Genomic DNA, 11,713 nt, shown 5'->3' with positions numbered 1-11,713 from the left:
ACGTAATGTCATATACTTCAGTAGGCAATCACCCATTACCAGCAGAGTCTCTGCAGGGAAGGCAAGGAAACTCTTCCAGCCAGTAGCTGTTTGTTTCATCTCCTGCAGGGACAACTACCCAAGTCTAAAGAAGTTAAAGAATATAACTGGATATTACAGAGTCACACGGCACCATCAAAGTTGAGATATCTAATATTTATTTTTTTTTGATATGTTGTACTATACACAGAACTTTAACACTATTAAAATCTAAATGGAACCTGTTCACAATCATCATAACAAGCATCGGACAAATAAAAAGCTTCAGTCTGTGTATGAATTATTTCCCACATGTGAAAGTAAACAAAAAACACACAACTGCAAATAAATAGCTTCAATTACAACAAATTACCCTAAACTCAAGTCAGTGAAGAAGTCAGCTACACCTTAATTTATACATCAGCCACAAGTATTGCACTCAGCAGAAGATAATTGTGATGACTTGTGTGAAAATCCATTAGGATGATGATAATGGTACAAAAAAAAAAAAAATACAGCTCCACAGTCACACGCAATCACTTCCTCGTCATATATGCTAACTGTGCGTCCACCTACTATCTACACTGGTGACATTTTAAATTACCTACTGTGCTGTTGATGGCGTTTTCTACTTTTTGCACACGATTTTATTGTCTAAACACATGGCACCTTTTTGCAAAATGTAAACTATTTTTAGACTTTTTAGTGTGCACTTTTCTAAATCAAATGCTGCAGAAACACTGAGGTTCTATCAGGGATAAAAGAGAAATAAGCAATATTTTCTGAATTGTTCATTCAGATAAATAGTTTTTTATCTCTATCCAATCAAGTTTGAGTTGTTTTATGCTATAAATACGGTACTACTTCCTTATATATAGTACAGTGCAAAGGTTCATCTCTTGATGACCACCACTACAAACTTTAAAAAAAAGAAGTAAACAACAAAAAGCAAAAGCAAGATGGAGTCCTTTAGGAGGTAAACATTACACACTGTATCTCCAATCGCATCAATCTTTTAGATCTTGATTGTTACTGGTGCTTTTTGTAGTCTTTCATTATCAAAACAGAAAAACAGAAAAGAAATCAACACATTATCAGCTTTGACAGAACCCCCAGAAACACAGCCGCGCATCTAACAAGAGACTCAAAATGAGGCTCTGCACTGTAGATGCACAGTATTTGTAACTCCTTGAATATTCGTCAGTACTTCTTGTTACTATACACTGCAATTCAATGTAAAGTGCACACAGACTCACAGGTACACTATCAGCTATGTTTCATTCATGCTGTAGAGCTCATCGATTTTGAAATTATTTTAAAGAGATGGTGTCTCTGAATGCTTCATGATCATAAAGAGTGGTACACTTCTAAAAGCTCATTACTTGAATTTTTCTGATGCAGCCGGCGCGACCTTACATGATCATTTCTTTCAGAGTCGATTCAACCAAAAAATAAATATGTTGTCTGCAGAGTTCTGCCAATCTTCAGTGTAATAAAATCATTAAAGAGAATAAAGGAAAACAAATAATGCTCTTTCAGTACATTTAAACAACAAAAAAAACCAGTTTCTATAGAACCTGAAAATATTGAATGGCATAAAGCACTGGCATCATGTGCTACACGTACAGATTCTGTCCCCACATCAATGAGTTATATTATTACTCAAGAAATATGCACTCGTTTCTTACTTTACAAAAAACGTAAAAATAAAAGGGATGGCATGTTAATGTTCCTATCTAAAAAAAAGAAGAAGAATGAGGGAAAATAGAGGAAAAAGATAAGATTAAAAAAGAAAATCAGCATCCAAGCATTATGAGATCACTTCAACATCCTTCAGAAGCCTGTATGTGTGACCAATACTACATCCCTACCAATGTATTTCCAATTTCCAAGCCCTTTTCTTTCTACTACTTTCCTAAGTTTATGTGAACCGTCACTGAGGGAGGCTAATGCAGACAAACACACTTTAAGTACACACTTACTCGCTGAGCTGACACTATCAGAATGGTTTCACTAGATTTACTGATATTACAGTATGTGAACCTAAATGAGATTAACTATGTTTCTGAAAGCACATTAATGTCTCCTCAGCACAAGGATGTGCTAAGAGGTCAATAAAAACAGATAAATTATCTGCACAGGCTGGTCATCTGGGCACAGTGTTAACAGGCAACATGCATTTTTCTGCTTCTTTTTTTTTTTAAACTAAATATAAAACAACGGCCCAGTACAATCTTTGTGTTACAGATAAACATGTAAAATAAAAAATAAATAAAAAGAAAAAAATCTGGATTACTACTTTATTATAGCATTAGTGTTTTCTCGGCAGCTTGATGGTTTAGCACGGTGTTCCTGGGCTTAATCAGACACATCACGTTTGACACATATATACACAGGAAGACGAAGCAGACTGGCTGAAAGAAAAAAAAAAGAAAAAACAATGGCCACTACAAAGCTTCCGATCTCTTCTTGTCCTTTGTGTACATCAGTAGAAGAAGTCATCTGCTTGGATGGGCGGCTGACAAGGTAATCACAACCTGTCACCATCGCACGTATTTGGTTGAGCTCCTGTCATCCTATTTTACGGTTTTTCTTCTTCACCAGTGTTGCACCATCGCGGTCCGTTTAAGCCAGAAAATCCACAAGCATGAGATGGAAGTTCAAACAAAGTCGTGTGTTTCTCTTAGAGGTAATGTTTCTGCCATCAGTCGAGTCCCTTTTGAACCAACAATGCAGAAGTAAGATGCACAGATCCTACCATAGGAGGAACATGCACAGATACTGTACATATTCAATTTTCGCATTTATAAACCCTTGTTTTGTTTTTTTTCCCTTTGTGCCTTTGCCAGCCTTTAATTTTTCTTCCTCTGTTGCCACTCTGGTCAGTTGTTGGCCTCAGTACAGGTGGCAGGGAGGAGACTGTGTAGGTGGGGTTAGCGCTACTGGATTTGACAGGCTGTGGAGGGAGCAGCCTGGCAGCACATACAAGTGGGGTTGACTGCTTTAGGAGGGATCAGATCCAGATCCTCATCATCCGGAATCTCATCGAGTCGGTAACCGTCCTTCAGAAGCTGGATGTTCAGGTCCTGGTTGATCTGCTTTAAAACCCAAAGAAACAAGGCATCAGGCATCAACTTTCTATGCTGATTCTAGAAATATATAGCATTGATCAATATAGAGAAAATAAATCTTCGTAGTCTAAATTAATAAAAAGACACACAAAGCAGAAATATAGCAGAGTACAGAGAACTTACTGATGCAATGGCTTGAGTCAAGAACCAAAAAAATATAAATAATTTATATATTTATCCTACTCTAAGTGGAAGAAATGAAAAGGAACAAATCTATCCAGATGACAATTATGGAGAAGTCATTACAGGTGAGTGTGAGTGAAAGATCGACGACGCCAGTGTACACTTGAATGGACGCACATACGCACAGACATCTGGTGTGACAAAGGAAGTGTGTGATCACATGGCGGTTTTCGTGATTTCACCACACGATGCTGTGAAACAATATAATATGTGTATAAATACCTGGTCCCTCAGACATCTCACCTCGGCTGAGGAATATCCTGATGAGGAGTATCTGGACATGTCAAAGTCATCGTCACTGCAAGACACGACATCAGTGGTTAGACATTAAAAATGTAGTGGGGGGCGTCTATGTAACAGTAAGTTGTAGTGATAATGAAATAGTGGGAATTGAAGCTGGTTGCAGCGGTTGCAGTATCCCAATTTATATTTTGATTACGGTTAACAGAACTCAGTCTACTGATTCATGACTGCCTGTATCACATTTACAGCCTCTATTGGGGTTATTTATTCTCCAGATAAAGATATTTACATTTTAAGCCTTGCAAACCTCCAGAGTTCCACTAGAAACTCAGAAGCTATTATCCAACATAATGCATGCAGTTTACACTACCTGAGCATCACTTCTCTTTGAAAAGGGATTATATTAATTAAAGCTGTTATATTCATCTTTCTAAGTAAATCTGAATATAACCTTTGAAGGGAAACATAAAGTGGTGAAATTTTCAAACTACTGGACCTCACAGAAACATTTTTTTTCTAGTTTCATGTTAAAGACTCTTAGTTAGACAAAGCTGTCGTAAATCGCTTATTACAGGCTGATGAATGTCACTTATGCACGATGAGATATGCACTCATGAGATCTGATCATTAGCATAACCAACGCCTCCATAACTACTCTATATTTAGCAGAGTCAGTGGCGGCTTTACAGGACCAGAAACAATTAAAAATGTGTGTTTGATCTGGGCTGTAGTGAGAAAAAGGAACTAAAAGTGTTAATTGGAATGCAATACAACATCTTTGGTAAGTGGTCCGTGACTAACATGAAATTTATCAAATGACGGAGATAAGAAATAACAGAATATTATAGCCTGCAGTAGGTTGTGTTAAAGTGTTGAGTGATGCTGGACAAACAACAGCAGAACGACTCCTAGGCTTTTTTCTGAGAGACTTTTAGGAAAAAATATGTAATTAAAAATAGTAAATTAAATTTTCTTTAATTTCTGTATCATATTTAAGCTCAAAATTTATTCAGACAAAGGTTTCGTCAATTTTTGTCATGTTGCCTTCGTAGAGAAAGATGATATAGAGATATATAGAGAGTAAAACAGGGAGACATTGAGTGAAGGACGTGTACATGAATCTAAAATGTGAACAATGAACAAATGGGCATCCCGCGAGGCTATGAGTCAGAGAAAGCTTGTCAGACAGAGTATATGATGCAATACATGATGTAAGCTTTGTTGGCTATCAGAGAGCTCATTTTACAAGAGTGGGTTTGCCACATGTAGCAACACAAGGGGGTGCGAAGGGTGGGACTCATCTGTGTCAAATACTGTCCTGCTGGCACAGGGTGGATGTGAGCGCTCTCTCTGAGCTGCTTTTGCCTGTCCAAATCCTCACCCCGCTATCCTCTAATCCGGAGCCCTGGGAGAGGCTTTACCCCTTTTTAGGATACCGTCTGTTAGGGACTCTCTCAAGTTACTCTTTGGATTAATGTGCCGGCATGACAGAGAAAGGCCTACAAAAAATACAAGTTCTACAAGGCAGTTTGTCTTTTTAGCTCATCTCCACTCTTCCCAAAAATATGTAAACATCTGTCTGTAAAACAATTTTATTTTAATTAAGTCGACGTGACAACATGTACGGTACCTACCTGTCTGTGTCCAACGCTACCAGAGGCTTCTCATCTGGGCTCTGGTCTAAGGAGGAGTAGCCTTTGTTTGGCACCACCAGCCTACAAAAGAGAATGGAGAAGAGCACACTTCTATATTAGAAGTAAACTTAAAAAAGCAATCAGCACAGACACAACTGTACCTGCAATACCTGCAAATGTAAAAGTCACAGAATCAAATAACAGCATTTCATATTTGTGATATGTATGCCATTCATCCATCATCCACGCCATTCATTTCCCCCTAAATTGAGGCTAATCTGTAGCTTTCCGACAGCAGGCAGTGCCAGATTATCTTTCTGCCTGAGAGAATGTGGGTTCAGACCAGTGGGTAGCCTTTCTTATAGTTCCACTAATCCACCAGGGAGTGGGATTAAACAGATGCGACCGTAGTTAATACTGTGGGTTGCACTTGTTTTACTCACAATGTTTTAACACTTGTATCAGCATTCCCACTCACTAACAGCCAAATATGCCTTTGCTAAAAAGCCGTATTGCATTCTGCTATAGCATTAAGGAGTCTGATGGCATCCCAAGCAGCACTGCAGCAAATAAAGCCTTTTCAGAGGACGCACAGTCCTCATGTTTTGCATTTCAGGCGCTATGAGTTTCAACCCTGAATGGGGAACTGAAGATGCAAAAAAAGAAAAAAACCCCAAAAACATATTGTTTGTGATGCTAATGAGCGCAAAGTGTAACATTTGTGGCTGAGCGGGTCAGAATAACAGAGAAACAAACAGGCAGTGGAAGCCGCTACCTTGTCCTGGCATTCTTCTTGGGTTGTTGATTGACAGGACTTCCCACGGTGCCATTCTTCACCGATCCCTTCCTGGCAAGGTCCCTCTGTTTCTCTGGGCAACCACAGGATGTGAGGTCATCAGTAAATGCACCAATTAAGCTAAAAACACTGGCATTGTTTCTTGACTGTTTTGTTTTTTTTTTATTGAGTTTCCTGTTTTCATGTCAAAATTGCTTTATCCAAATGCAGTCCATATAATACAGTATGCCACAGTGTAGTGAACCAAGGCTACTGTGAGGTGTAAGGTCATTTTAATATGGCATCTATTAGGACTGTCCCATATCAGCCAAGTTTTGATGGGTTCTTTAGCCACAAAAACATCAAGGTCAACAAGAAGTGGCAACACACACAGCATCCGTTAGACAGCTGGTCTCTGTAGTTATTAGATAGTAAGATGAGGATAATGTAAGCTGACTGCAAATAATAAGGAAAATAACTTCACTGACATCCAGTATAGATACGAAATATCGCAGGGTGCTCGATGTTTATGGCCTCATCTTGACTTTGGATGACACAGCAAAGCAAACCTGCATACTGTGGTATCCCACAGCAAAGGTAATTGATTTCTAAATGATAAACATGAAGACATGTCATGCATTGATTTGCTGTGTGTTGACTACAATACCTATTTGGACCTGCAGTGGCGAGGGCTTGTAGTTCATGGCCACACTTTCTCCCTTAGTGTCAGGCTCTGCCTCTGAGGTGGAAGATGCTGCGGGGTCCTAGAGAAAAAGAAATATGTGTTAGGTTGTGTTTCTTTATTTACGACTGGTATTTAACTCTTTAGTGTAGAGGTATGTGAGACTGAACAAAGTCCAGTCAACTCACTCAGACGAGAGTGATTGTCTGATTTATTACTAACCAACAAAGCTGGCAAATCAGCCTGCTTTAGAACCTACTCGGGTAAAGCACCCTGGAAAGTTTCCTGCAGCCTTCTATCGCTGCCTGGATTGCAGCATCAATAGGCTTGAGTGTTCGGCCTATGTTAGCGGCTCGCTCTTTCATGTGTGAGCAAGCGGTGATTGCATGGGGAGTTGGCTGTGGGAGAACAGAGGGGGTTGCTGTTGAAGCCACACTTTCGCCAGATTCAGAGAGGGGAGCTAGGCCGCACTTGGCCTCCTCTCCTCACAGAGCTGCACATTATGTTGATCCCACAGGCCTCCCCTTGTTGCGCTGTGTGGGACTCAGCGGGCCACATGAACGAAGGCTACCAGGCATTTGGCTTTCGATAACTTTGAATACTCTCCAGAGAAATGGGTGCTATATTTAAAGAAGGCTTTAAGCAAGCAAATATCTGGAGCTGAAATTTGACACTTTAAGTTAAAAATTCATACCAGTGGTGTATCTGAAATAGCGTATGCTCCCTGTATGAATATGCTACGACAATTTAAAATGAATAAGTAGTGGTGGATGGCTGAAACACTTACAATACTATACCAGTTCGGGTCAATTCTAAAAGACAAATAGAGCTGATATATAATCATTTAGCAGAGACAGTAAATTGATTACTGTTCCTCTCAGAGAGGACATGATGCTGCGGTTTGCAATTTTAAAGAATGTAAACCAGAACCGCACCAAAATGTAATGGGTTTTTCCTCTGCCAAAACTCCGCCTCCAAACAAAGTTTCATCACACTCAGCTTGGAAAGTTTGCATCTTCTTGCTGACAAACTGGCAGACAAACAACAATTTTATTATATTTTAGAATAATATCACATTTAAATGGTGAAATATTTTTAGAATTGCTGAGTAATAAACGAAATGCTTTGCAGTTACATATCGATCTGTTTATGGGTGAAAAAAGCTGAGTAAGCAGACAGTGCTGGCAATTATGTAACATTAGATAAGCTAAACCTAATGTGCCTCATTTTAACACAGTATTCATCTACAAATTATATATAGCGAACAGTTTTGCATTTACATTAAACAGGTCTGCATTTTATTTATATATTATGCACACTGTGGCAGTTGGACATGTAGAGCTCCAAGAAGAGTACAGCAAAGTCGATGATCTTCTGTGCTGTGTTGACAACTCTCTGGATTGCTGTCTTTTCCTGAGCAGTGCAGCTGGCAAACCTCACTGGGATGTAGTATGCCAGTGCACTTTCAATAGAGCATCTACAGAGAGACAAACAGCAGCTCCTTGGCTAGGGCATTGTTTTTCAGGACCCTTAGGAAGTGGAGCTGCTGTTGTGCCTTCCTGATCAGGACAGCGGTAGTAATAATTGCTGTGAAGGGTAAAGTTTAGTTGTAGCTACTGACTAACAGAAAAGAAGGCGTTCACCTCGGCTTTAGGGTTTCCCCCATTAGCAATTCCCAGTTGGACTTTGTAGGATGGACATGTAGCTCCAGATTTGGGAATAAAACATGCAGCTATTTTCTGCATGAACTTGTTTCAGTCACAAATGGATAAATGCCCAACTGTTTGCTTCTACAGGATGTAAAATTTAAATGTATTTATTAACATATTTATTTTTACATACATTTTAAAATGATGACAAGCCTCTGACAAGTTACAATTATGACCTCTTTAAAAAAAAAAAAAGATAAGCTAAAAGATAAAAAGCTATTTTCAACGAGTGGCCCATAGCGGGTAGCTCTGCATGTTTGATTTAGGAGTTTTTACACTGGATGCCCTTCCTGACACAACCCCAAAGGGGATTCGCGTCTCCTCCCAGGATCAAACCAGGGATCTTTCACATATTAGACAAATGTGTAGACCAGTAGGCTATGGAGCCACCCACAATGTATGTTAGATACAAATTCCAAACAACTGTAAAACAGAGCAGTTTGTGTGTGCTTTTTCAGCAGCACAATCATTAAAACCAAAAAAAATTCATGAAAACTGCAATAGTGGATGCGATACACACATTAAAGGAGGTTGTGAAATCACAGCACACAGATGAGGTATTCCCACCATAACAAGCACAAATATCTTCTGTTCTGTGACAGGCCCGTCCCTTAGATCCTCAGGCTTACCCACCGGATTTTTACTTTGCTTCTTCGCGCTTTCCTTCCACTACAGAAAGATGCTGTGATGTTGTACGGTCACACCGCCTGTCAAATAAATCCTTTTGAAATTTTTCAGCAGAGCCTGCCAGTGAATAATGAAAAGGATTCGGTATTAAGCTGTTTGTGACAGAAATTCCTGCCACTTTTTAAAAAATAGGACAGCACAATTACAGACGGCAAGTAGCAGGTACCCACGATAAACAAGTTAAAACAGGCCCTGGAATATGACAACCCAGAACACCTTGCATTAGGTAGAAGGTTGGCCCAAAGAATTGAATTTAACGTTTCCAAACCCAAATGATAATCAAGCCATCGTGGAAGATATTAGGTGGTTCTAAGCAACGAAATGAGATCAAATTGAACTAGACCTTATAAAACATGCATTAAGAGCATAGATATTCCCCAAAGATCGTGTATTGACTGCTGACAACTACTGATGAAAGATTAAAGGATGATCTATGACACTTGGGGCATTATATTTATTTATATGTATGACAATAAAACATGGGCCATTGGCCTGACCTTCAGCATGCATTCGCATACACATTCATTCACTCTGTCGTCCTGCTTGCAACCTCTTTTCTACCTGTGATGATGAAGAGCCACAAGGTTGCTGACACGGCATAAGCACCAAGCGATTGCTAGGATTATGCATCACGGCCATCCACTAGCCAATAGCAGCTAAGACTGATACATCAGGTGGCCTTTAAAACAACTGAATGCTTTCCTTATGCAAGGCAGTGATGACTATATTGCTGTCTCAGTGTGTTGCAGGGAAATCTTCCATAAATAGATGTAGCCTACAGTAATCACTGTCAGATGTTCTTGTGCTGAAGAGCATAAAAGGGAAGTTCTCGGGGAAGTTGCTTTTTTTTCCCACTGAAAGAAAAAGTATCATATAGAAAAGGAATTAAACAGCTCAAAATTGAGTATTAATCTGATTTATTTGTGTGAAACGGAGTCCTGACAAAGAGGCAGGTGCCATGAGCATTCAAGCATCCCATTCACAATGAAGTTATTAGCATTAAAATGCACGGCCATATGTGGCTCAGTGGCTGAGATCGTGAGCTGAACTGTAAAATAATATTTTTAAACCCACATCGCCTTTTACAGTTTAAAGATGAAAAGGAATACACAATGCGATTTCAAGACTTTTAGGGCACGTGCTGACCACCGCCACTATATGCACAGCCCAAGCAGGGCCATCTCTGATCAGCTTCACAAGGAAACCTCTCTGGATGAAACACGAGTGCAAACTGATCTGATCTTAACACAGCAAGGTGATCGCTGATGCACAAAGCAAACGAGACTTTGTGAGACTGTGTGATTTCCTCAGGGGTAGTAAGGCTGGAAAACCACGGGTATAATATGAACAGTATGACTTGGAGCTCTGCTTTTGCCTAACCCCCTGAGGCAAAAGGAAAAAAGGGCAGCTGTTTGAGGCTGCTTTGTTTCACATGTGAAGAAGAAGGCTTCTGTGTTAGTACTATCTCGCAGTGATGTACTGCTGATATAAAAGATGAAAAATGAACGCAAAACTGAACGCAGGGAATGAGGCCAGTTGTTCAATTTGTCACTAGTGACCACGACTTATTTCAAATCTAGTGTGAGAGAGAAACATTATAAGCAGAAGGAAACGGTAATGCAACGGTAAGAGTTGCTGATGCTGAAGTAAATCCATTTCAATTTTTCTGACAGGTCTCGAAACTTGTCATTGGAGGGACTATCCTCTTACTTTGGGCCTGCTCGAGCCAACTATTACCACACTTGAGTCCGCAGTATGGGTATGGACACAAAGCTTCGATTCACGCGATCATTTGGACTCACCCATCCCGACCCAAATAAGACGTCACCAAATGACGAAATGTGAAAACAGTGAGCTGTGTCAGCTATTGATGTAAACAAGCGCATACTGACGTGGATTTGAAAGAATCACGATTTCTGCAAAGTGCGCAGTTTAATTGCTATGATAGAAAAAAAAGTAACGGCTTGTTCATCTATCAGTTATTACATGTAATGCTAATATATTTATTGTACAGAGAAACCAACAGACGCGTTCCTTTCCTTTCCATCTATAGATGTTCGATTTACACCCATCCCACAGAGCCAGCTTGTCCCAGAGCTTCAAATTTTTATCGGCTAGCTCAGAGGCAGATTACATGACACGGCTGTCACTATAAAACCACACAGGCGACACTAAAACTTGCCCTTTTGCCTCCATTAAAAACTGATTTACATGATTTTGTTTTTTGGGTGGGGGGATTTGTCTTTCGTCTCTTACCAGAGGCTGTGTCTCTCCGTTAACTGGAGGCACTTGGAACCTGTCGATTTCTTCCATCATTTTGCCAAAGCGTCGCAGAAAACGATGCAGGGGTTTAAGCTGTACGTCGAATGTACTCGAACTATGCCAGGTTTATGGTGGTCGGCAGTCGGCATCCTTCGTTAATCAGCATGATAGCTGCTCGTTTTCTTCCATCCTGACAGAGGTGACTCGACAGCAAAACAGCAGTACCGCCCCACTTCCGGGTCTATAAATTATTCAGGAAAAAGCCGTCCAATCAGAGATGAGATCCTCACTGGAAATGCGCCGTGAACCAAATTCGTGTTTTTCAGTTAGAATTGCAAAGACAAGCATACGTCCATTTTTGTTTTTTTGTTTTGGGGGGGGTGGAGGGG

At 40.0% G+C, this 11,713-nt stretch overlaps 1 protein-coding gene across 2 annotated transcripts; it reads right to left on the bottom strand.

The window, feature by feature from the left end:
• Positions 1–180: 180 nt before the first annotated feature.
• On the bottom strand, positions 181–11,565 carry fam219aa (family with sequence similarity 219 member Aa). 2 transcript variants are annotated; one of them, XM_003441564.4, is made up of 6 exons: positions 11,319–11,565; positions 6,652–6,748; positions 5,985–6,078; positions 5,210–5,290; positions 3,555–3,630; positions 181–3,116 (listed from the first exon to the last, which is right to left on the bottom strand). In XM_003441564.4, exons 1-6 carry the CDS (start codon positions 11,376–11,378, stop codon positions 2,958–2,960), a joined length of 567 nt encoding a protein of 188 aa, XP_003441612.1. In that variant the 5' UTR covers positions 11,379–11,565; the 3' UTR covers positions 181–2,957. The 2 variants fall into 2 exon arrangements, with proteins under 2 accessions (XP_003441612.1, XP_005469309.1); XM_005469252.3 differs by having other exon boundaries at positions 3,576–3,630.
• Positions 11,566–11,713: the final 148 nt, after the last annotated feature.

This window comes from Oreochromis niloticus, linkage group LG5, assembly GCF_001858045.2.
Source record: "Oreochromis niloticus isolate F11D_XX linkage group LG5, O_niloticus_UMD_NMBU, whole genome shotgun sequence".
In the NCBI taxonomy this organism is placed as follows: domain Eukaryota; kingdom Metazoa; phylum Chordata; class Actinopteri; order Cichliformes; family Cichlidae; genus Oreochromis; species Oreochromis niloticus.
The sequence above is the reverse complement of the archived record's forward strand: the minus strand, read 5'-3'. Positions and strand labels throughout refer to the sequence as shown.